General features: G+C 42.2%; 2 protein-coding genes across 2 annotated transcripts in view; one reads left to right on the forward strand and one right to left on the reverse strand.

Moving 5' to 3' along the window:
- Positions 1 to 25,315, forward strand: slc22a23 (solute carrier family 22 member 23). Its single transcript, XM_003457308.5, has 10 exons — positions 1 to 1,429; positions 3,013 to 3,116; positions 4,963 to 5,117; positions 17,043 to 17,229; positions 17,440 to 17,567; positions 18,897 to 18,999; positions 19,209 to 19,435; positions 20,364 to 20,396; positions 20,568 to 20,691; positions 21,930 to 25,315. Exons 1-10 carry the CDS (start codon positions 1,001 to 1,003, stop codon positions 22,348 to 22,350), a joined length of 1,911 nt encoding a protein of 636 aa, XP_003457356.1. The 5' UTR covers positions 1 to 1,000; the 3' UTR covers positions 22,351 to 25,315.
- psmg4 (proteasome (prosome, macropain) assembly chaperone 4) overlaps positions 25,096 to 25,784 on the reverse strand; it is a 4,197-nt gene continuing 3,508 nt past the window's right edge. Inside the window, exon 3 of the mRNA XM_003457291.5 lies at positions 25,096 to 25,430. Coding sequence (XP_003457339.1) covers positions 25,309 to 25,430 — 122 coding nt within the window. The 3' untranslated portion in view covers positions 25,096 to 25,308. The remainder of the gene's footprint in view (positions 25,431 to 25,784) is intronic.

Here is a 25,784-nt window from a genome sequence, read left to right on the forward strand (position 1 = left end):
ACGCAAAACTGCCTGAGTGGGCTGTTCGGCGGACACAAATCGACTAAAAAAATCAAGACACAAACTTGAGCTCTCTACTTGATCGCTTCACCGTGAATCATGTGGAATCAGCGGAAAACATGATGAGTGCGTAATCCTGACACGCTTTCTGCTCAGTGCAGAGGGCACAGGCTGCACAAAGGGGATCATTGTTGCCTGCAGATGCCCGTCAGTGGTGCAGTCGCTCTTTGAAGGCTCTCCAATCGCAGCGCATAGCGCGACGAAGGAGGGCGGGGTTTGTCTTCCGTCCCCCATTACTGCTCCAAGCCCCTCTTTGGCACAGCGTCCCATTGACTAGACTGTGACAAACCGAGCAGCGCGCTTCACTGCGTCTCTGAGCAGAGCGCTCTCAAAAGTGGACTCGTGATGTCTGCGAGGACGCGCATTCCGGGCTCGAGGAGATAAATGACGCGCACCTGCAGAGGGTCGCGTTTTGGACAGGTATGAGACCTGTGGCACTCGCGGATGAGGAACCGGCAGATCTTGCAAAGATCTGAATGCAGCTCAGTATCACACTTCCATTCAACCACCGGGCCTGGCGCATGGATGGATCCGGCTGCACTCATGGAATACAAAGCCCGTGCCCGTGAGCATGCCCGTCCGAGCCCACCGCTCTCCGGGAGCCTCTCCACAGCGTCCTCCTCCTCCTGACACAGCCGCTTGACTAGGACACCCACCGGTCACTTCAAGTCCCGTCGCCATGAGGACGACTGCTCGGTGATTCGGTGCATCTGCGCGCCCTCACGGACCGGAGACCTCCCCCCCTTCCTCTCTCTCTCTCTCTTTCTCTGTCTGTGTGTGTTTTTGGGTTTGTGCTTTTGTTGGCCGTACACCGGATTTATCTGTGCGGCGAGCTTCCTTTGTGTCAAAGGGCTTAACGCAGAGTGCGCGGAGGGCGACAGAGCGGGGGCTTCGCTTCGCCCGCTGTTGCGCACAGCTGCTCTCTTTGTGCCCGGTCGTAATGGCAGCGGGACGGCCGGAGGCGCAGGACCACACGCCTGAGAACGGCTTCACCCCGGTGGAGCGCCCGGCGCCCCGGCTGCTGCCGAACATCGACGGCTCCGTTCTGCCGTCTCTCGGGGGCTTCGGGAAACACCAGAAGCAGCTCGTGGTCCTGACCTGGATACCGGCGTTGTTCATCGGCTTTAGCCAGTTTTCGGATTACTTCCTCCTGGCGCAGCCCAATGGCACTTGCGTGCAGCCACTGGCAAACGAAAGCGACTGGACCGCGGCGTCCCCGCCGGTCACCGTCACCAGCATCGCTCCCTCGCTGCAGCCCACAGGCAACGGCACCGGGCACGGATACGGCGACGGCGTCGGAATGCTGTGCGCTTGTAAGGAGTGGAGGCTGGAGCTGCAGACGGGACTTAGTCAGAATGTGGTTACCAAGGTAACGAGTGAGAGCCATAGACCCATAGTGTTATTCAGGGGTGGATGGGGGGGTCGCCGCCATCATCACTACTGCCAGCCTCAGACAGTTGATTGACACGTTACCCACTGACCCGCGTGCTGTTTATTTATTTATTTATTTATTGTGCTTTGGAGTGAGCTGGTGCTGCTTGGTACATCAGTTCAAAGAGAATAATAATCTTTTTACGTCTTACACTTTAGCGCCTGAATTCCAGAGTGTATGAGTGGAGTGTGCAGAAAGAGAAAGAGAAGAGAGAAAATAGGAGCCTGGAGAGCCTAACACATACACAAACTATAGGACAGAGCCGAAAAAGAGTTAATGACATGCAGATGTTGTGTACAAAAAGATGGCAAGTCAAAAGAGGCCAATGGAGGAGAAGTGCTCAGTGCATCATGGGAGGCTTAAGCACATACATTAAGACTAGTATTCCTACCCAGAACTCTGCTGGTGCTAGTGTCAACTGGTTTATGGCAATAAACTGATACGGAAGCCACATCTTGTGTCACAATAGCTGAAAACTTTGGTTGACTCATTTATATCCACACAGCGCACAGATAATACATTAATGATCACATTAACAAACTATTCTACGGGTAGTGGAACGAGGCAGTATTCAAGCACAATAAACACAGAAGCATAATGAGACTCTGTTTGACATATTTGCTCCGGGGTCCCCGAGCAGGTTAATTCTGACATGTGCTTATGTTCAAACCTTAGTTTATTTATTTTTACTTGGAATCCAATTACAGAGACAGAATTCAGAAAAAAAAAACCCCCACCAAACTGAATCCTTGTTACAAAAAGAGGCTGAACGTTAATAAGCAACAATGCTGATTGTTGCTTCTGCATTTGTGCATTAATGATACCTGCTTTCTCAGATAACGGCGGTGCTAAAAGCCCAGACTTAATAAACTCACAGTGGCATGTTGTCCAGCCATCATAGAGCATAACCTCTAACTGTCTCTCTCTACTCACTCTTCGTGGTGCTGTGTAAATTATCGTTAAACACCAACACTGGATTCACACACAGCTCAGTCGCTCCACTGGGCTCTCTTGTAGATGCTGTCAAGGCTATGCACACGTACGGTGCACACGTAGTGCTTCGGCATGTGTCCTAAACTTCAGATGCTGAGTGCTGCAGCGGTGTGTGCACTGACCCACTGGCTTAGAGGAAAGAGTGGGAAACTATTGATTGTTGTTATAACAGACACACAGCTGCTTTCCCACATGCACTGTGTCTGCTCTCTCTCTCTCTCTCTCTCTCAGAAACACACATAAATATAGATGTGGGATGAACGCTTGAATATTTCAGAAGCGTTCGTAGCATGTTTGCAGATGCGTCCGACTTCATGAATTATCAACACAGTGAGTCAGAGAGTGAAAAGAGTTTGACAGGATTCTGATGAGAGAATGCCACGTTTCTTTTTTGGCTTCTGTGCAGCGTTCATATTATAAGTGTCTCAGCTCCTGATGTCTTATTCCCTTTTATCTGGTTGTGGGTGCCTTTCTCTGAAAACAATATCTGACTTATGTTTCTCTCATTCTTTCTGTTTCTGTTCCAGTGGAACCTAGTGTGTGACTCGGCCTGGAAGGTTCACATTGCCAAGTTCTCTTTGCTTGTGGGCTCCATATTTGGATACCTAGTGATGGGTGTCATGGCTGACTGGTACGCTGCCTCCTTCTTTGTCTGTTTTGTTATACTGTAAGGATAATTCCAGGTGTCACAACTGAGATCTGCATTTTTACAACTGCATTTTTTGAACTGCTTGGAATCAGAGAAACATGGTCAGGCAGGCTGAAAAAAAGCTCCCAAAGAAAAGCCAAACATATATGTAAGAAGAAAAAAAAAGTGTAAGGGACGACTAGCCAAACTTGCCCCTGAAAATTTCCACCACAGCTACAGAAAGATTTGCTACTTTAAAGTATTCTGCATCCTCTGCAGGATTATTACTGAAATTTGGTGTGTTTGTTACGAGATTTACTTCCAAATTAAAGTAGCTGAGATGATTTCTCATTTGTTTAAAAACCTTATTTTTTTCCCTTTAACACACTGCGGTATGTCTTTGTGCTGCATTATTGTTTCAGTAAACTCAAAGACTATAGACTCATTGGCCACTTGGGCACCACTGTTCAGCCGATTGTTAACTGAAGTTTTCTAATCAACCAATCACATGGCAGCAACTCAGTGCATATAGATATGGACCAGATGACCTGCTGAAGTTCAAACTGAACTTCAGATTGAGGAAGAATTGTGATTTAAGTGACTTTGAATGTTTGCTATTGGTACCAGATGACTTTATCTGAGTATTTCAGGAACTGCTCATCTGCTGGAATTTTCCCACACAGCTTGTAGAGACCTGGGTGAAAATATCTTCCTAATCTCAGAGGTCAGAGGTGAATGCCCAGAGTGCTTAGAGCTAATAAGGCAACTTTATCTCAAATCATCACTCGTTCCAACCAAGGCATCCAGAGGAGGATCTCTGAACAACACGTCGAACCTCGAGGCAGATGGACTTTACCGGCAAAAGACCATGCTGGATACTGCTGCTGTCAGCAAATGACAGGAAAATGAGGCTACAATTTGCATGGACTTCCCAAAATTGGACAGTAGAACATGGAAACATGAGCCTCTGTTTCTGCTGCTACATTCAAATCTTGTCAGAATTTGCCATAAGCAGCATGAAAGCAAAGATCCATCCTGGTGGTACCACCAACCTGAGCCATTACAGGAAGTACCAGGGTCCAACCTGGTACTAGCGAGGTGCCAAAAAAAAGGCCAGTGAATGTATTATCGAAGGACGGACCAGTTGATTGGGAGAAGACCAGCATCAGCTGATATTAGTGCTGTTGACTGTCATGTCACATTGATCTTTAGCCGGCTAGATATTTAAAAATGTCTAAAATTGTGTGAGGAGGATTTTAAAGGCATTCGAAAATCAATAACAACAAAATCAAACTAAAAAACCAAACAAATAGTGGAAGTGGCATTAACCAGATTATAAAAGTGGTTTATCCAGAGTTATCAAGAATAAGAAAAACAAAATGTCTGTCAACTTCTGTAGGAACCTTAAAGAAGAGTATCACAGAGCCCTAATGGTTAAACATCGAACTATCTGCAAAGCTAAATGATAAAATGTCTTTTGTAACTGAGCAAAATGCCACTGTAACCGAGTTAATTACGGTCACTTTTGCCATCTGCAAGCCACCCGAACGGCATCGTGGGAAAATAAGTACCTGCATTGTGTTAGGGATCAGCAACTATGCACAACAATGTAAAGAAAACAATGTAAAGAAGCACGCGGGCCATGAGGCCTCAGTTGTGACCTGACCCACTGACCTCCTAACCCTCCCCCACCCCTCTAGACCAGGACGTGTTTAGCGTCTGAAGGAAATGATGAATGCAATGATCTTTTTCTCCGGACTTTACATGAAAAGTTTCTTTCTCAGTTTGACTGGGTTTTGAAGCTCTTTCCTACATCTTTATCTTCCTGTCTTTCTCTCTTGTTTCTAAGGTTTGGTCGACACCCAGTGTTGATCCTTTCGGTGCTTTTCATGCTGGTGTTTGGTCTGAGTGTTGCCTTCTCTGTAAATGTCACCATGTTCAGCACCTTGCGCTTCTTTGAGGGTTTCTGCTTGGCGGGCCTTGCTCTCTCCCTCTACGTGCTCAGTAAGTACAAGCCTTCACCTTCTCATGCCTGTTTGCTTGGTCTTTTTCTTCTCTTCTTATCTCTTTCCTGGTGTGTGCTTTGCTGTTTGGCAATGGCAGTAATGCTATTATGAAAGCCTAGAATAATCTGCTAAAGCCAAATGAATTTGATTATAACTCGGCAACAGTTAAATGCATCGACTGATATCTTGGGTGGAAGTTTAAATACTCCAAAATGATTGATCGTTTCTAAACACTACACCTTGACCTCTTTGGAAAACATCACACAGTCAAGGGAATAATAAGAACTCAGCTTTGATGCTTAGAAAAACTAACTGCACTTAAACTCGGCTACTTAGCTTTCTGAGGTCTGAGTCATCATAGGTGGTAACACTAACGCTGGCCCTGAATCTCTATTAGGAGCTTCCATTAGTGGATCTGGTGGCTGAATCTGAAGTATGATATGCTTTTATTGTTAAAGTTAGCTGCTAAAGCACACCATGATACTCTGGTGCTCAATGTTAAAGTGGAATATGTTTTACAGTGAGGTTGTTTTTTCACTCCTTGTGTCACATTCTGCAGAAGAGTCAGAGGTTTTAAAAACTGACACCAGATACTTTCATTTTGACCCCTTTTGCATTCTTCACCGCTCCACTCACTCTTTCTCATTGCTCTGTTGGCCCCCTCTCTCTCAGGCCACAGTGAGATTAGTCATACATTATGCGTGAAGAGAGGGTAGATTTGAAGATAAGGCTTTGGGGTGGGTTTTGTCCCTCTCTGCAGGGGTCCTGGATAAATCTCATCTGAACTGCTTTTGAAAACAAACAAGCAAAATGGATGCCCCCGAGCTGTCTGCCAAGAGCCTTGTGAGGAATCAGATTTAATCTGTGATGGATATGAGAATATTTGTTTTTCTGGCTTTTAAATCCAAGACACTGGGAGTCGTGAAGGAGACATGGAAATGGGAAAACTGCACTCATTGGGATTACATTAAGTGTCCCTATTGTGCTTCTTCTTATTTGCACGAATATACTGTTCCAATGGGGATGATCATATTGTAAATATGACCGAAGTTTTAAATAGCGAGATCAGTCCATATGCTATTAATCCCTGTAAAACAACAGCTCGGGCTTCAGTCTGCTCTAAAATGCTTGTTTTCGGGTAGTTTTTTGTACTCTTGGCTCTGCTGTCAGCACAGAAGCCCCTCACGATCAGGAAACTAAGTCTTAAAGGGAGGCAAAGGGAGCTAAAAGATGAACTATGTGGCTGCATGAAGGCCCAGTATAAGATGAATTAGGGTTGTTTTGAACTGTGAATCATGAGTGAATCAACAAGTCCAAGAATAAAAATGTGTAAATGGAAATGAACATAATAGGTTTCGCTTTAATATTACTGATAACCACTTGGAGTTTGGGTTGCTACAAAGAATATGATAGAAAATGCATGAAAGGCCACAGAATATGATCTCCTCACTCCATCAGCACTGTACTCGACTGTTAGTATGAGGTGTCTGTGGTGATATCCTGTGCACCGTGGCCAAAAATCTCCACTGTGGTCTTGTTTGTCCAAAGGAAGATGTTTCACAAGTTTTGTGGTTTGTTCATCTGCAGCTTTACAAACCTAAGCTATGCTACCAAGTTCTTGTTGCAGAAAAGAGGAAACATCTGTGTGGTCACAGAAAATAGGCAGGTGTACAGACCTTCACACGAACCCTTGCACTAACAGTCTGATGACTAAATTTACGTCGCTGGAACCCAAGTCGACGTTAGTGGACTCGAGGCCGTGGAAAGTATGATCCCCGCTTTAATACTCGATTTCCTATGGAAGCAGTAAGGATGTGCTTAGCTTTTTCTCGGGGCGTCAAGTTTGTGGGCTGTCAAATTTTTTAAAGTGTCATTAAAAAAAACCAAACATTTCCCACCTTGTTCCTGAAAAGTCAGAAGCCCATTTTTGTTTCATTATCATTTTTGCACACTTTTTTCTCACATACTTGACATTGTGAATGTTACACAGCATACATTTGATCCTCTGTTTCTATACTTGGCTAATGAATTGCTTCACTCCTTTCGCTGCTGTTTTCACAGTCTGCTCACTAAAGAAACATGTCTGTAGCGTGGGGCAGTTTTTCACTTGTTTGTGTGTTCCGAGCTAACAATGATGGGATAAGTAACTGTTTGCGTGTGGGATTTTTTTTGTGTGTGTGTGAGACAACAGATTGTCTGTATGCACTTTGAAGTGCAACAAAAAAGGTGTTTGTGTGAGGTGTGGATGCATGCAGTAGGAGGAACAGTCGGCTCCCTGCCACAGATTGGTGCTCTTTGAAGTGAACTCAGACTATGACAGCAGAAAATAGATGCTGGCATCCCATTAACAGTAAAGACTATATACTGTACTTACACCTGATAATAGAACAGTGGAGCACAGTTTGCAGTTGTCTTCATTGCAAGCTAAAAACATACACATGCAGGTGGAACTGTTAATAGAAAATTTCTTATTACTCTACTGGTATCACCTTGTTGTTTGCCAAGAGAGGTAGAGTAGGACAGAAATAGTGAAGTCAGTCAACAACATGTTGTTTTGTTCTTTTGGCTGTCATCGCTACCTTGGATTTAATTTTAAGTGGTCGTTTCCATTCGCTTCATCATTGAAGCACCTGGTATTCCCCAGGCTGCTTCATGATGCCGTGACTGTGCTATCTTCTCTGAGATCTAGGAAAGACGTCCTGCAGGGCAAGAGAAACACAGCAAGCCAGGCGATCGGACAAGCTGGGAATCTTCCTAAATTTGCATCTTATCTTATGTGGAAAGCAGTCAAAGCAAACTGATTATCCAAACTGTCTCCACGCAGCTTTCAGGCTGAGCTCCGGCTTTTTTAAAAACTTTTATTGCGTAGGATGCTTTAGAAAATGGTTTACTCTCAGTCAACTGCTGACAATGAGAGGCTCAATAAACACGTCCATTTTCCAAGTTTACAAATCATTTCATTTCATTTTGTTTTAATTTTTTCAACAGGCTAGTTTTAAGTCACTACTAAAACAGTCATCAGTTATCGCTACGGTCCAAAGATATGCATGTTATTCTAACTGGTGATTCTACACTGCCCTTAGCTGTGAATATGAGTGTGAATAATTGTATGTCTATGTTCACTGCTCACTGATAGGCTGGGGGCAGGTGAAACTAAATTAAGGTCATGTGATTGAACTAACCAGTCAAGAACGCTCCTTTTCTATCATAAACCCCCTATGGCTGACTATTCTGTAATGTTGAGTATTATTATCCAGCTGCACTGCGCCATAACAGGGGAACCGTGTGCAAAAAGGGTCCAGATGTTTACAGCCATCATTGATGTAAACATTCTCAAATTAAAGCTCAGAGGCAATATTTTAATCCTAGAGTCATGTTACATTTCAAACCCAATGAGCTGTAGTAGGGAAGCAAAATAATACAGAGTGTCTCAGTGTTCTGAAAGTGCTGTTAAAAACAGATGCTGAGGAACAACAGAGGCACATAATTGCAGTGGCTGTTAGACTGCTGAGTTGGAAATAGCATGCAGCAGGAAGAAGAAATGCAAAAATAAGCATGTAGCACACGTGCTCTGTATTATAGATGATTTTGTCCATGCTGTGGATGCACTGCTCTGTCTGCATTATCGTGTCTCTCTTCTCACTAAAAACACTCTTCTGTGCCTGCATCATCCTCCACCTCCTTTCACCCTCTGCTGCTGTGAATGCAGCGCTGAGTTCCAGTTTCTAAATCCAGCTGCTCTCCAGCCCTTTCCATTTCCCCCCTCTTTGCTTACCTCAACTTCCCCATTCACACCATCCTCTTCCTCCTCCCTCTCTCCCTCACCCTTTCACCCCATCATTTTTATTACTACCAGCGCTCACACAATCGCGCGCTCATTTTCTGGAGGCTCATTTAAAATCTCTCATCTTTTAGTTATCTCTCTGTAGCACACAGCACATAATAAAATCCACTGAGCTGCCATAAAGCTTGCCTAATATAAATGTGTTCACGTGCACGTTTTAGTGTGTTGTAGTGCGTTTTTGGTTGTTTCACAATTTCTGCACGGGCTTATTAGTTTGTAATACGGCACCTTCCTCTGAGTCGTCCTCTGGGAACTACAGGGGATAGCATTTCCTTTTCCTCATGCCTTTTCCTTCTTATTCTGTCTGTTTCAGAAGAGAACGCTGAGCCTCATCATGAAAACATGGTTGACCATTATGCACGCTCTGGACAAAGTATTTAAAATAGACTTCTGTTCCACATTTTTTTAAACTTTTGAGTTGTGGACGGTGGATTTTTATTCTCTTTTATTATATTTATTTACATTAGCTGCTATACTTCCAATGAGAAACAGTCTTTTTAAAAACAACAAAATCTAATGAAGCATGTCAACTCACTGCCAGCGATGCATTCAGTCAGACGCCAGGCACTTTGTTACCTTTGCGTTTTGCACTTTGCTTTTCCTTTTTTCTTACTATTTTCTTTTCACTCGCTGCTTAGGTTTACACGCTGAGAACTACACTGACGAGTTGGAACCCATCTCACTGACGCCATAATTTGATGTGTCCGCTTTTGTGTAACGAGCCACACCAACACCCTGGCATTAACTGACCTGCCGGGAATAAGAATAGCCTGCAATCCATTTATGCAGTTACTGATTTGTAAGCCACCCAAAACTAAGAAACTGGGTGTTTGAATCCAAGACCTGGTGGACTTGGTTCCAACTCATGCTTACATACAATAAGTCTCTAATAGTTATAATAACCATCCTACTGGAGTGGGATCCTTCCTCCAGTTTTGAGTAACATCATGATGTATTTCCATTTGAAATTTGGATTTTCTGGTCAGCAGGTTAACCCACCAAGCATCCAACATCCACAGATGTTAAATTTTGGACTTATAATTCGGGCATTATTTTCTTTTTGCTCAAACATTGAAAACAATCCTGGAGACATAGTCTTCTTCAAAAAGTGTCAAAAAATATGTTTTTTTACAGCAGTAATTACTGATAAAATTCACTGGTCCATAGACCCCATGTGAACATTCCATGTAGTCTATAGTTCTCATATAGCCCTGAATATATCCAAATATAGAGAACTTTTAGTGCACATGGGGGAATTTTTTATTTTTGTCAAATACAAAATGCACAGTGTCTCATGGTGTGTTGTATTTATTTGTACTTTTTTGATATCTCGTATAGCCCAATGGTCCTTCAGTACAGTACTGAAAAACGTATTTTCACCTTGTTTTCAGACTACATTTCCTTGTGTGGGTTTTAGCTCAGTATCAAAGTGCAAATTTTAGCCACAGCTGGCAGCTTTTTTTCTACAAAAGCTTGGCACACTCTGTGTGAACACACTGCACCATTTAACAGCTAAAGAGCCACATAGTTCCCCGAGGACTCTTTGGACACAGACACAGTTTTAAAATGTATCTACTGGATGTGTAAATAAGCAAATGTTCGCTAACAAGCTTACGAGAGTTTTATTTAGTTTATTTTTTTTTCTCATCATTGATTCGCTCTTCGTGTTGTTCCTTTTAACACCTGCTTAATTTCCTGATTAAGTTTGCCTGACGACTCCATTTCACCTTTACCATATCTATATCTTGTATATCTTGTTTTACATAATGTTCTTTACTGCAATGCAATTTTTTGTTCAGTAGTACCGATGATGACTGATAGTCAGCTCTACTTATAACTTGTTTACCCTCCCCAAAGTGTCCAAATATCCATGGCACATTCAAGTAAAAATAAGGTTTCCAGACTTGATTCAGACTCAACACGAAAGAGTTTCTCTTGCTCCTCAGCTGACGGGGATCATCTCTAAGGAGGACTGGATTTGAAACTTAAGACTTGTACTGACGAACCTCAGACTTGACTTGAATGTTCTGGTTTGCAGCATACTGCGGCAGAAAAGTGGATTTTATGCTGCAGGAGTCATTTGAAAAGTTTATACAGACACATTTGGTAAGTTTCTTTTTCTCCATAAACTGGGTCAACATGTGAATCAAACATATGAATCCCAGCAGATTCGCTGGAGCAACTGTAGGAAGCTGCAGAATTTTTAGTACCACTACTGAATCCTAGAGGGGGATTGGTATTTGCTTCTCAAAAGATTTTCAGTGAATGTAATTTGCATGGGCCCAGAAGAATTAGGCTGCAGTTGCGAGTAGTGGAACAAGGTTAATGCCTTTGCCTTTTCCTCTCTGTCTCTGCTCCTTGATTTCCTTGTAGGAAATTACAAAGACAAGCACTATACGGTGAATGCAGGTGTGTGCAGTTATGAGCTCATGGTGAGGACTTCTGCTGACTCAGATGCTATGCCCTTGTCAAGCTGTCTATGAAGTCACCCCCTTAGGCTGCAACAGATTTCTGTCATTATTGATTAATATTGTTTAGTCTATAAAATGCCACAAAAATGCCTAGCGGGGTTTCAGGAGCCCCATATGGTGTCTTCATAGTGCTTGTTTGGTCTGTCCAAATTCCAATTGGTATTTTATTTTAAGTTGAATCCTCACATGCTAACAGCATGACTATTTTCTGTTTTCTTTGTATTGTTGTAGGGTCTCTACCTTACAGTATTAAGGGCCTTGAGGCAACTGCTATGATTTGGTGCCATATACATAAAACTGAATTGAATTGAATTGAATTGAACTGAATTGAATTGAATTGAATTGAATTGAATTGAACTGAATTGAATTGAATTGAATTGAATTGAACTGAACTGAACTGAATTGAATTGAACTGAAATTCAGGTGGAGGACTGATGGTATGAGGCTCAGCTCCACCAGTCTCGTTTTGAAGCGTCCTTGGACAAGATACTGAACCCTACATTTCCCCCAAAACATTCATTACTGTGAGAGAGATTGTATGTGTTAGTTAAACTGAAATAGAATGTGCTGAATGAATGTGTGTGTGAATCGGTGAACAGTGTTATAAAAGTACCAGTCCATTTACTAAAAAATCAGCATATAAAGCAGAGTCACAAATCTTCATACTGGAGAGTAAAAGCTACTTTCAGCTGCTTCTATTCACAAAGGGTTAAAACAGTGGGTAGCTCCGCATGTTTGACTTGGCAAATTCCTTACACCGGATGTTCTTCCTGACGCAACCCAAAGGGATTTGTGCTTCCTCCCAGGATCGAACTAGGGCTCTTTTCTAATCGTTTTTCCCCACTTGGCGACTCACCCGCCAGGGAACAAACTCTGGCAATTGGCAATTCTGTTCTGAGACATTTGAAGCTAGAGACACCAGTAACCATAGTCAGTTGTCTTCTAGGGGTCAGAGCAGGCGACATTGAGGGGAATTTAAAACTGCTAGCTAAGGGTAAACGTAAATTCATTAAATTATAACATTATATTTCACGTCGGTAGTAATGACGAGTTACGTCAGTGGGAGGTCACTAAAACCAATATTGAATTGTGTGTTACTTTGCCAAAACAATGTTGGACTCTGTAGTTTATTGTAGTTGGTCCCCTCCCCAAATGGACAGGAGTAACATGTTTAGCTGCATGTTCTCCTTTAATCGCTGGCTATCTGAGTGGTGTCCAAAAAACATGATGTGGACTTTATAAATAATTGGGATGCTTTCTGGAGGAAACCTGGTCAGTTTAGGAGAGATGGCATCCATCCCACTTTGGATGGAGCAGCTCTCATTTCTACAAATTTGGCCAAATTTATTAAAAAAACCCAAACGTGACTATCCAGAGCTGGGACCAGGAAGCAGAGTTGCAGTCTTACACGCCTTTCTTCTTGCTTGTCTCCTCCTGTTATCCCCCCCCCCCCAAACCCCATCCCCTTAGAAACTGTGTCAGCTCCCAAACAGACAAAAAATAAACTAAAAACTAAGCGTGAATTAATAATTGATCAACAAATCAATTTACTCTGTCTGATAGAAACCTGGTTGAAACAGGATGATTATGTTAGTTTAAATGAATCAACAGGCCGAGCGGGTTGGGGAGTTTCTCCAACCTTCTTTTTATCTAACAAATTCTTGAAGTAGTTCTAAAACAGCTAATTAATCATCTGGAGAGGAATGGCTTATTTGAAGAGTTTCAGTCAGGTTTCAGAGCTCATCACAGCACAGAAACAGCTTTAGTGAAAGTTACGAATGATCTTCTTATGGCCTCTGACAGTGGACTCATCTCTGTGCTTGTTCTGCTAGACCTCAGTGCAGCATTCGATACTGTTGACCATAATAATTTATTACAGTGATTAGAGCATGCTGTAGACAATAAAGGTACTGCATTGCAGTGGTTTAAATCATATCTATCTAACAGACTCCAATTTGTTAATGTAAATGGAGAGTCCTCTTCACACACTAAGGTTAATTATGGAGTTCCACAGGGTTCAGTGCTAGGACCAATTCTGTTTACATTATACATGCTTCCCTTAGGCAGTATCATCAGAAGGCATAACATACATTTTCACTGCATGGTTGTCTCATGTCAATTTGTAATGCTTGTGGTGATTCTTAGTGTTCGATTACAACCTAACAAATCACATCTCTCTTGGTTCTATTTCATGCTTAGCGCTAATTAGCATCTTAGCTAGCAGTATTGTAAGCGAGCTAGCATACTGACAGCGGCATTTAACTTATAGCAACTCTGTAAGTTAAACAATTAAGAACAGTTAATAAAAGCTTCTTATAATTGTTTTTTTTTTTTTTTTTGCTCCAGTATAGCTTATTGTTTCAGGAACACAACACTCCCTTTTTCCAAAATTTCAAGTTAATATCTTTTCCCATCACCAGCTGTACAGCTATAAATATCGTCATAATCGCAAACACAGACTGTGGTTCTCACTCTGAGCTCATGCTGTTAGGAAGCTAATTGTCTCTCCATGCTGTTCTCATGCCGGAGGCAAGGTTAGCCAGGGAGCAGCAGACAACATAAAAGTGTGTGTATGTGTGTATGTGTGTGTGTGGTGGTACTGTCAACCATTCGTCATTGAATATTAGTTTGACCATTCCATCAGCTGCTTTTTATTCAGACCTGTTTTCTTTCATTTTAGTTTTCTTTTTCTTTCTGTATAACTGTTCACTTTCAGATGCAAAGTATGAGAAGCTGTGGGGGGATAAAAAAAACTGTGGTGCTGCTGGGGTGCTGGGGGTGGAGGTGCTTTTATGGAGGGTGTGAGAGCTACTTCAACCACACTGATGAGCTAGAGGGAATGGGGGGTGCAGACAGGAGGGAGGGTGGCAGTGAGATAATCAGCACAAGGAGAGCCATTCTCCCACTCAGCTGGAACAAAAGGTCCTTGCCAGCATGCCTGTTTGTGTGTGCGTATTGATATCCCAGTAGAGTCAGCAGGATCAGGCACCTCCCCAGAGAGCTGGGTAGCTTTTGTGTGTGTGTGTGTGTGTGTGTGAGGTTACTTTAGGGATACATTGCCTTTGCCAAAGTACAGTTGATTTTCTTTTTTTTGATTGTGATTCAGTCTTATTGACTGTGAACAGGGGTAATATTGGATGACTGCAGCTGAAACTAGCTACATGTGCATGCTAACTGAGTAAAATACAATAAATTTTAAGTTTCCAGATGATAAAGTTTGGTGCTGTATGGAAGTAAAGCAAATTAAGGTTTAACAAGTAAAACGTTTTAACCTTACAAAAGAGAATTTTGGTATTTCGACATGTCTGCAGAATACAAAATGCGAAGGGTTTGATTTGACAGAAGAAGATGCAAAGAATAAGATAAGATGGAATCAGATGATCTGTTTGTTTGTGCTTAGCTAAAGACAAAATTAATATTATAGTAGGCAGCATGTCTAGAACAGTGGCATACCCCTAGAATCATGTGTAGGGGTATGCTTCTCGCTTCAGTTGCGAGGAGCCTCCATTTGTCCCCCTGACCATGGTGGGGGCTAAGGCAGGGAGGAGACAGCAACACAAGACCACCAAAATTAATGAAGGAGAAGGACAACAGCTAGGTTAATAGTTAGGCAGGATTTATTTATCATATATCATGCCTTGACAATAATGAACTTGACAACAAAAACAAAAAGGTGGGGAAGGAGGACCAATCGGTTGAGCCAAATCAAATAAATTAACAAAACACAAAGTAGTGTCTGTAATAGTCAAACCTCTGCTGCCAGTGTATAGGGTACCCCAAGCTTACCTGTCCATCCTCCCACCAACACACACTGTTTTACGTACACAGAAGCCTACAAACAAGAGTTCCACAAGAGTCAGAAGCTGCCCAGTTGGCCAGGGAGCTGCTCTTTTCTAACGATCCCTGGCAAGCGATTGACCTACTGTGCCCAGGTCAGCCAATAGACGTGTGCCAATTAACTTTGAATTGGCCAATAGGTGGAGGCTTGACACCTGAAAGACAGGAGCAACAGAAAAACAGAGCAACGTACTCTGGCATGTAACAACTTCTTTACCATCTTCTCAGATCGCTCCAATGTAAATTAATGAAGAAATCAGTCCAGTTTTTGCTGCAATCTTGCCAAATAATTTCACATGGATGGTTCTTTTATAGCCAAGCATTTTGCATGATTGCTTAAATTGCTCAGCAGGGTGGATAGAAAAAGCAGAGTTGGGTGATTTTCTCAGTCTGTTTGTCACCATTAGCGACCTCTTTCACATTAGACTCAGTCGTTCGATCTGCTGTTGAGTAAATTATTGATTTGTGCGGTTTTAATTGTACAGACTGACCGAGATCTGGGAACAGCGAGTGGTTAATAAACACACAGGACAAGAAACCGATATGAAAATAAAGCCGATCAGCAGAAGTGTAACTAAGCATCCATCACATTCACATCCTGGGTCAACTCTGGCTCGTGGTTTGACTTCTCAGTTTCCTTTCATGATTTGAGATAAAGTTATTATTATTGTTTTACATTGGAAACATTTGGATTTGATAATTTACATTTAATGCTATATTTTTAGACCGCTACGTTAAAAAATAGTGAAAAGCTGTATACTGCTCCCATCACTGGGTGAGAGACAGACTCACACTGTCTTTTTGGCTAGAAAAAGTAGAAGCAGACGGCCAGGTTAAGGATTATGGGTCAGTGCAGTTTCCTTCATCTGTTTTGTTCCTTGTGTGGGAAGATTTTTGACTCAGGTCTAGGGAAGAAAAACAGTTCGAGGGATTTTTCAGTAATACCTTTAATCTCTAGCTGAATCATTTTCCTTTCATTCTTTTATCTGAAAATCTTAGTCATTTTTCCATCCCGCCTCCTTCTTCCTCATTGTGTTTTTCTCTGTATTTCCTCCTCTCTCTCGCTCTCTCTCTCTCTCTCTCACCAGTCTTTATTATCATTCCTCCGGTGATTCCACTGATGAATGGAGGGACTTTTCTTATGCTTCTGAGGGAGACGTAATTTGTATTCAGTCCCTACTCTACTTTCTTTACTCCGTCAACCCCCCAGCCCAGCTTTCTCTCTCTTCCTCACAATAACAAATGACAGGACAGGTTAGTGAGTATAGTGAGTATCCCCCCCTTCCTCCCTTCTCATCCACCAACAATGGTCACCTTCAAAAGGCCCTTGCCATATGGGCCAGGCCATCTGGACTGTACCATGTTACAGGCAGTAAGCGAGAGGATGGGAGCCCAGTCACGTGGGAAGGAATTAAAGGACGGTTCCAGCGAAAAGCTCACCGAGCAGCTGAACCCACTCACACGCTTCCACATGCAGTCCATCCTAACTTCATGAAGAGGCCTGGTGTTAAACTAGTGCGCTCTCAGGGGAAGGATCAGCAATAGGTGTTCAATAATTCATGACAGGAAATTCAGTGCCTACCTCACCATTAAACAAACACATGCTCTTTCAGGCCATTAAGACAGCTGCAAGTTTATAATGGTAATCACATCCAAACACACAGAGCGCATACATAATTTACTCGCCTCTTGTGGAGCACCGACACCACAGGAAGCCATGTTTTCTGTAAAATGAAGTCTTTTTGTTCTCACGCTTGTCTTTTTATTTTAGGGATCGAGCTGTGTTTGCCAGGCTGGCGTTTCTCCATGACTATGGTGGCCAGTTTTCTTATGGTGGGCGGGCAGCTATTGATGCCAGGGGTGGCCGCTCTGTGTCGCCATTGGCCAAACCGGGATGACTGGCAGGTCCTGCAGATCGTCATAATCAGTCCTTTCGTTCTGATGCTGCCCTATGTCTGGTGAGTCCCGCCCTCTGAAGAAAATCCACAGCTCTGAGCCAGGCGATGGCTTGTACAGTACACACGGCTCGCTCTGATTTTACAAACAATAGTCTCTTTCTCCTCTTGTTTTCTTCTGCTCTCACTTGTTTCTTTCTTGCTTTTACAACATCTTCTGCTCATCCTTTGTCTGCTTCTCCTCGCCATTCCCCTCTTTCTCTCCCTCTACAGGATTTTCCCCGAATCCCTGCGCTGGTTGCTGGCCACCCAGCATTACAGGCGGTCCAAAGCCATGATGCTGCGGATCGCCAGGAAGAACCAAGTTGACATGACAACTGAGCCCAGCGGAGTTCTTACAGGTGAGGATGAATTCAAGAGGGAGAGAGAAGATGAAAGCTCCCACAACCACCGGAGCACGAATTCTATTCTTTCTGTTGGTTTCCTTCAATTCTCTTCACTTTGCAATATATTTAAATCGTCTGCAGTATGTTACGTTACAGCTGCTGCTTGGTGTGATGAAATGAGCAAGCAACGAGTACAAAGACACTGACATGCATATAAAACTCAAAGATGACTGTTTGAAGAGTGCCCAGGTTGCACTGCTCAGACCATTGATATGATGAAATGCAAACGCAATAAGGTAAAGATCCATAGTCCTTTAGGTTGTTAATGGTTTTTCATTATAATATACACAAATTCTGACTTCCAAATAGTGCTGAGAGCATGTGCACTGTCAGTTAACAACAACAATTACATTATTATCCTCTAAATCTCAGTTGAGTACAAAGCACCTGGGGTCTCATTTATAGAAGAATGTGTAGGATCCATACTATACCTGAGCAGAGAAGCTGAGATGGTGTGGACAAAAAATAACAATAATAATTATAGAACGTGCCTGTGCTCACCAGCTCAGAAGCTTCCCTTTATAAATCACGGTCAATATAGAAATGTGTGCACTTCAATCAGTCTTCTACCCTGCCCTCAAAAAGCTGTTTTGCTGTGGTGAACTTGCCCCACTTTATAATAACTTGTGATGATATTTAGTGTAATGGATGTATGATGAAAAATATGATGATGAGCTGGATGTAATGAGTTGGCATTTCAATATTTACGATAAAGCAGATCCATAAGTAGTACATTATAGGAAATCATACTTAACGTATGAGGTGAAGTATTATGTATTGGTTTTTACATCATGCCTTTAATTTAGCACCTCACAATGTGCATTGCTAATTTCTGTCTCTCTCCAAAATGTTCATAAGCGTGGGTCGGACTCTCTGTACCAGTGTGCACATTCTCCCGTCAAGATTGCCTTTGAAAACTCCCAACTTGTGTGTGGGAAGTTGCACAGCCCTTTTTCAGACTTCATTTTCGGCACGCGCCATGTTTATAAATGAGATCCCTGGCTATTAATTGTCTTGCAACAGATTTAACGTGTCTCACATTCCTCTTTTCTCTGCCACGACACTTCTTGTTCCCCCGAGTTGGTGTTTGATTCATTGTCGCTGCTTCTCCCAATAGCCAAGCAGTCAGATAGATGATGAGAGTGGGCACAGCAATGTCCTACATCTATCTAAAGCCCCCCAAAGCTCTTTAGCTTCTCCGTGCTAGAGATCCCTTATGGCCGGGCGCTCATTACCACCTGAAAAGGAAAGGTCTCAAGGTGTGCGTTTCATGTTTCCTACCAGAGCTGGAGCAGGAGCTGCACAAGAAACCCCAGAGGAGCTGCATTGTCAAGATGATGAGCACCAGGAACCTGTGGAAAAACATTGTGGTGCTGTGTGTCAACTCGTAAGTGTGTTGCGTTTGTGGTCCCGGCTTGTACAGTTCCTTTGCTAATAACAGCCAACATCCGTTGTGTTGAGAGCATGAATTACACATGAGCTGGTCTCCAGAGAATGAAGACATACGCAAACCTCACGTGCCCTGTGGCGGACGCATGTTTTAGGTGGCACCTCATTGGCCACTCTTTTATTCTGTGGTTTTGTCTTGATGTACAGTCTGACAGGTTATGGAATTCACCACTGCTTCGCTCGCAGTATGGTGGACCCCGAGGCTCAGCCCACGGCTTTGTGCCATGCTGACTATTACACCATGGCCGGCATCGCTGTGGCAACCTGTCTAGCACTATGCCCTGCGGTCGGGCTGATGGGTCGGCGTGGAGGGCTGCTCACATTCATGATCATAACAGCCCTCGCATCACTGCTGCAGCTGGGTTTGCTTAACTGTAAGTAATAAAGAAATACACAAGCAGACTATTCAATTCAATTCAACTTTATTTATATAGCTCCAAACCACAATCACCTTTGTTACACATTTACATTTTGTTACATAGATGCACTGTAATGCATCTATGGCCATGTTTTTTGGGGGGGAGACCACTACCATCACTTCAGAAGGGTTTTATCACAGGATAAAAGTGATTACTCAGAATTTTTCTATAGCTACTAAAGTTACTGTAAAGTTTGACTCAAACAAAACTTGTGTGTAAAGTTCTAAAATACTAACAACTTTGTACAGACACCATGACTGTAATCTTAATAATACTATCCTGTAATACTATCCTGTTGCCTTCAAAGTAAAACTATATTTCAAATAAGTGGCAAGCTATTAGCTAGGCATGCTAACTTTAGCCTCTCGTCTCAAAACTGATAGAAACATTGTTAATCCACACTTTTCACCTCTTGTTTTTACTGGTGAAAATACTATGAAAATATCCTTGAAACTCTTTGGATGGCCTCTTTGGATCGACTTTGATCCTGAAATTAGTTGTGCCCTCTTCCTGTTGTTTATCTGACAGTTTGACGACTTTTAAACTTCTCAAACATGCTGTGCGTGCAGTTAGCTTGATAACTGTAACTGAAAAGGTTTAGCCATGCTAGCCAGACTTTTGCTGAAATTCTCGAACATTTCGGTTTCCTTCCCTTAGTCATTAAAACAGTACCAACTGCAGCTCAACCTTCATTCTAACAGGAGCCTCGCCTCTTTCTTCCTCTTTGACCTACATCTGCAGCATGTAGTCATTATTTCAGGCTTCAGTGGTAAACTGTTCTCCTGAAGGCTTTTATTCTGCTTGTTTTGAGTCAGTGCTGTGCTGCTCTTCGTGCTTACTAATGACATCTCTCTTTTCTCCAATGCTCACTAATGGAATCCAGTGATTGGGAAGTACAGCCTTCGCCATGACACAGGTACATTTGCAGTTATGAGATTTATCATCTAAAACAATTAAAATGATCAACCGTTCCCCTGGTTTGAGGAGAAGTTAGTGATACACAATAAACAATGTAATTTATGCCCCTGGAATTATGTTGCATTTGTTGTTGCTGATTTTTATTGCTTGTTTCCTCTCTTTTGAACAGTTTTGCGAGACACTCTTAACAGGAAATTCTCTGTGGCCTTCTCCATAATTGGGATGTTCTCTTCTCATGCTGTCAGCACACTCAGCATTTTCTTTTGTGCTGAAATCACTCCTACTGTCATCAGGTGAGTCTGGATAGTCATAAACAATACACATCTTATGAAAACAAGCAGTCTTATTACTTAAAAAAAAAAAATTGTGTATTATGACTGTATGTGCAGCTTTTGTTCTCGAATTGCACATTTGCTCCCTCTTGTGGTGTGTTTATGACTGACAAGTGATGAGTGTGTCATTCAAATTTGATTAAAGGGGTTCTCATTAGTGTTTGGAAAGAAAAATGTGTCCCACATTACTGATTACAATGGCTCCACAGAAAACTGGTGAAAACATGGCTTTATGGAAAAAGGGCTGTGAGAGGTTACGAAGGAGGTTCAGATCAACAGATCTGACCAGATGCTGAGTGAAGACCGTTGTCAGCTTAAGAAAGTGATAAAAGTGGTTGGATAAGGCATGCCATTTTTAATAGTCTTAACTGGATGTATCCTGCCCACTTTCAGCTCTGTACTCCTAGTACATTAGCATCGTATGAATCACCAGTCAGAAAATCCACAAATATCCTACATTAGGCTTTGGTGCAACCTCTTCATCTGAAAAAAAGCCATTTTAGCTAATCTCCCTTTCACTCCAGCCTCCAATTGTTCTGATTGGCTTTCCCTTACAAACAGAAGGTCCAAACAGCAGGTGGGTGGGGCTTCTGTGCTCACAACTAGAGCTGTTTTTATGACATGAACAGATGATGTGTTCTACTTTTGCAAATATAATAAAGAGACAAAAATAGGTAAAAGGGGGTATGTATGTATGTCATTATTTGCATTATGGTGACTGTGGCTCAAGTAGTAGACTGGGTCATCTACCAATTAGAAAGTCGTGGATCAATCTGTGACTCCTTACATCAGGGATGGGGAACTCCAGCCCTGAAGGGCCGGTGTCCTGCAGGTTTTAGATATCACACTGGGTCATCACACCTGAATCAAATGATTAGTTCATTACCAGGCCTTTGGAGACCTTCAAGACATGTTAAGGAGGTAATTTAGGTAATTTAGGAGGTTAGAAAGCCTTTAGGCATAGTTAAAGAGTGCTGCATGAGACAAGCTGAATGAGGCCTGTAGTAGAAAGCTACTTTATAAGAAGCAGTCCATTTAACGTTATTTGACCATGTTTATATCTCAAAAAATAAGAAGTCCACTTTTAATGATGTCCCAATCCTGTTGTATGAAGAATGCTTATAGAATGCTGCTGTTTTTAGTTTAAGGTGCATCAGAACACCTTGGAAATAAATCAGCTGTGACCTCTCTTTCTGCAGGGGTGGAGGACTGGGCTTGGTCCTGGCTAGCGCTGGCTTTGGCATGCTCACTGCACCCATCATGGAGCTCCACAACCAGAAGGGCTACTTCCTGCATCATGTGATCTTTGCCTGCTGCACCCTGTTGTGCATCATCTGCCTCCTGCTGCTGCCTGAGCCACGGGGACAGCCACTGCCGGAGAGCCTGGCTGATGGAGAGACCTTTACCCGTCAGACCCTGCTCCATCCGGGAGAGCAGCACCTCCTTCTCGCCAAGAGTGATAGGGACTACTCCCGTGTTCACGACACACCGTTACATCTCTCAGCCACTGGGGGCGCTACAGTGGCAGCAGCCACCGCTCTGGCAGCGGTACCTGCCTCATACGCCCTTGCAACTGGTGGGGAGGTGATCGGGAATCATGCCATAGCCAATGGAGTGTGAGCAGCTTTGCAAGTTGTCTTCTGTGCTAATAACTGCTCCAAGCACTAACCTGAGCAAGTGATGACTGAACTTCCTGTACTTTAAGGGAAACTAATTGTTCAGATGAACTCTTTTTATGTTGAGGATTCAGATGATGATGATAGTAAATTTGTGTCATTTGTAGTGACTATGATTCCTTCAGGAGTTGCCAAAAATATATTGTATTGAAGTCAGTGTATGTCAGATAATATGAGCGTCTTCAGTGGTGTTGATGATTTTCTTGAGCCACCTTCTGCTCGAGGGTACAAGCAGACACAAGTGGAGAGACAAAGTACAGCAGAATAACTTTCAATAACGTGTGCTCTGTGAGTTTACTGTTTGTAGTTTTGACTCGTTGAAACTGGATTTCACTACATCTTAGAACTCTTTGTAGGTTATTTTGCACTAAATGTCAGAGACACAATCAAGTGTTTGTGATTTGCAGCCAACACATTGGAGATCCAGGGATTGGCTAAAGCCACTATCTTTTTGCATGAAAAAGGCACAAATGGTTTTTTTTTTTTAATTTTGTTTTGTTCTATAGCATTGGTTAATACAACCTGTGACTCACTGTGTAATTCCCCAGCATTTATCAAGTAATTCTCAATTGACAGTGTAATTTTCGGTACCTTAAAATACTTACCAACGGGTACAGTTAAACTATGGGGTAACAGTTAGCAGTTTTAAAGGAAAAAACTAAACAGGCTGTGGGGTGGTTAGCACTGTTGCCTCACAGCAAGAAGGATCTAGGCTTAAATCCAGTCTGGGGCCTTTCTGACTGGAATTTGCATGCTGTCTTTGGGAACTCTTCCCAAAACCTAAAGACATACACACATAGGGTTAGGTTAATCAGCGAATTTAAATTGACTCTAGGTGTGAATGGTTGTCTGGCTCTTTAATGGTGGCTGTAGAGAAGGTTGGTGGTTGGCTACTCCAGTCTGCAAAGTATCCTTGGGCAAGATACTGAACCCCAAGTTGCTCCCGATGACAACATGTAAAAATGTTAGATAGAAAGCACTTAGACGTAGAGAAAAAGTCCTTGTGTGAATATGAAAGAGTGATGTTGTATAAAATACCTTGAGTGCTCAAGAAGCCCTATTTTAGAACCAGTCTATTTACCATTTACTCTTTGTGTTAGTCCTGTGATAAACTGGTGACCTGTCAAGGGTGTGCCCTGCATCTCGCCCTATGACAGCTGCGACAGGCCCCTCTGTAACCCTGATTTGGATACGAAGATGGATGAATTATACTGTAGTTATTTTTAGGTATTTGTTGTGTCAGAAGTGGAGGCTAGCATACTGTATATCATAGCCCATACCCACAATAATACTGCATTATCAAAAAATAAGTGGATGTTAGGCTACTCTTTAATATACCTTATACCCAGTGTAATATTGGGTATTACACGCTTGGCCTTTAGTCTAAAACACCCCCATTTGTCATTACATAAAGATAAAATTTGGACCTTACTGCTAAAACACTTGAAAGGTACTCAAAGATTAAAATGCTCAACGTACAATTTGCTTCTCATTTCCTTTAAACTCCCTTAATCTACTGTAACAACATTTACAGAGCCAGCAGGTATTTGTAGGCAACATTGGAGCTGCTGCCTGGTTTGCAAGAGACTACCAAGGTGCCAAGAACTGTACCTATAAAAGAAAGAGAACTCATATTGACCCCTCTTCTAATGATGCCCATGCCCGAACCAGTTCCAAACACTTACACACAAACACAAAACAATCCACCCTAAATTCAGAAAATAATACATGGTAAATGTTGGGAAACAAGACAATAAGTTGCGGGCTGTATTGTGAACTGCTACAAGTACTTCCTCGTTTGTGGTCTCTTTATATGAAGTCCAATGTGGCACTTTATCCTCAGCTGAGAGGTCAGTGTGGACACTGATTTTTAAAGAAGCGTTACTACTGCTGATGCTGGCGTATGATGGTTGTTGGATGACGAACAGCCGGAGACCTTTCTCGCAGACCATATGTGTAGCCGACGGAGACTTTGTGCATAATGTTAAAACAAATCTGAGAGCTGAACAGACATGAGTATGGCCTGCTAGTGCACTACTGTATGTCTTATGATGCACCTCAGCAATTTAAAAGGCTTTATCGCTCTGTTGTTAACAAAACAGAGAAGATACGATGTAATGAAAGAAAAAAAAAAAACAGTATTTATTTTTTGTCATGCTGCCAAGGGAAAGTTTTGTTGCTTGAAATACCTCCTTAATTAGCAAACATTTCCAATCTCACTCCTCGTTCTCTGTACTGTGCTAATACTGTAATCCTGTTCCTAGAGTGTGTAACTTTAGACAGAAAGCACAATATTTTACAGTTTTTTGAGATGTGTGAAGATTAGAATAGAGCAGCATAGTCTGCATAGACCTGGTTTAGTTGTGATTAGTGTACATTATACACTTTATTATATAGGTATCCCTTAGGACTGCATAAAAATGTAAGGTATACATGTGCCATTCATTTATAAAATATGGAACATAACTTACTTTTATAGACTGTGAAGCACACACTGAATAGACAAACCATCCCATGAAGCATTTTTGTGCAGATATACCAGAACCCGAGCATCCTCCATTTTTATAGTCATATTTAGTACACAGCACATATTTTAGACATTCAGTATGGTTTGGTAGTTTGTATGTTTTCAACAGTAAAAAAAATACTCTTAAGAAAACCGAAGGAAAAAAAAAAACTCAACCACTAATGCTGTTTTCTAAGTGTTATTTTTTTAATATGCATTTGTAAAAAACAAACAAACAGACAAAGCCACAGGCCTATAGTACATGTTTTGATAATAAACTACTTAATTTATTGTCAATAAAAGAACACTTGATGTGGCCGTTTGTCCTGATTATTGCATTTGAGTATGACTCCGGTATTACACTGCTGCTCTCCTCCTACAAAGGGTCACATGTGCTCAAAAATGCTCAGGGTGCAGCTCCAGCTCCTTTTTGATCCTGTTCTCCACCAAGAGACTGAGGCTGGAATCTGTCATTGGAAGACTGTAACTGACAAATACTTGTTTTTTGGTCTTCTTTGCTGAAAAATGGAGAGACACAACATTAGTTAACTTTTTGTTCACACAAAACTGGTCAAAATAAATTAAGGTCAGCAGTGGCCCAACTCTAATGTCTATAGAAACTTAGCACGTAGCTGCAAAGTCCACAAGGACTTAACAATCAGTTATATTGTTGCAGACATGAACACATCAAGGACAATTTAATTCCTGTTATTGTTCTCTGAGGTCTGGCTACAGTTTGCCTGAACAACATGTGTACTGAGTCTGAATAGTCATAAAATTGTTTTCGGGAAACCCGACTTCTGCTCAGTTTGATATGGAACTATAACACACCTATAAGGACTGTTCTACTGTCACAAGGACTCCCTGGCAGA

The sequence above is a fragment of the Oreochromis niloticus genome, linkage group LG17, assembly GCF_001858045.2.
Source record: "Oreochromis niloticus isolate F11D_XX linkage group LG17, O_niloticus_UMD_NMBU, whole genome shotgun sequence".
Taxonomy (NCBI): Eukaryota; Metazoa; Chordata; class Actinopteri; order Cichliformes; family Cichlidae; genus Oreochromis; species Oreochromis niloticus.

Bases quoted from the DNA above. Each gene is read 5' to 3' on its own strand.
- slc22a23 (XM_003457308.5), top strand. From the start codon at position 1,001: ATGGCAGCGGGACGGCCGGAGGCGCAGGACCACACGCCTGAGAACGGC. The intron at 17,230-17,439 runs GTGAGTCCCGCC...CTCCCTCTACAG, and splicing joins CTGATGCTGCCCTATGTCTG to GATTTTCCCCGAATCCCTGC. The intron at 19,000-19,208 runs GTAAGTGTGTTG...CTTGATGTACAG, and splicing joins GTGGTGCTGTGTGTCAACTC to TCTGACAGGTTATGGAATTC.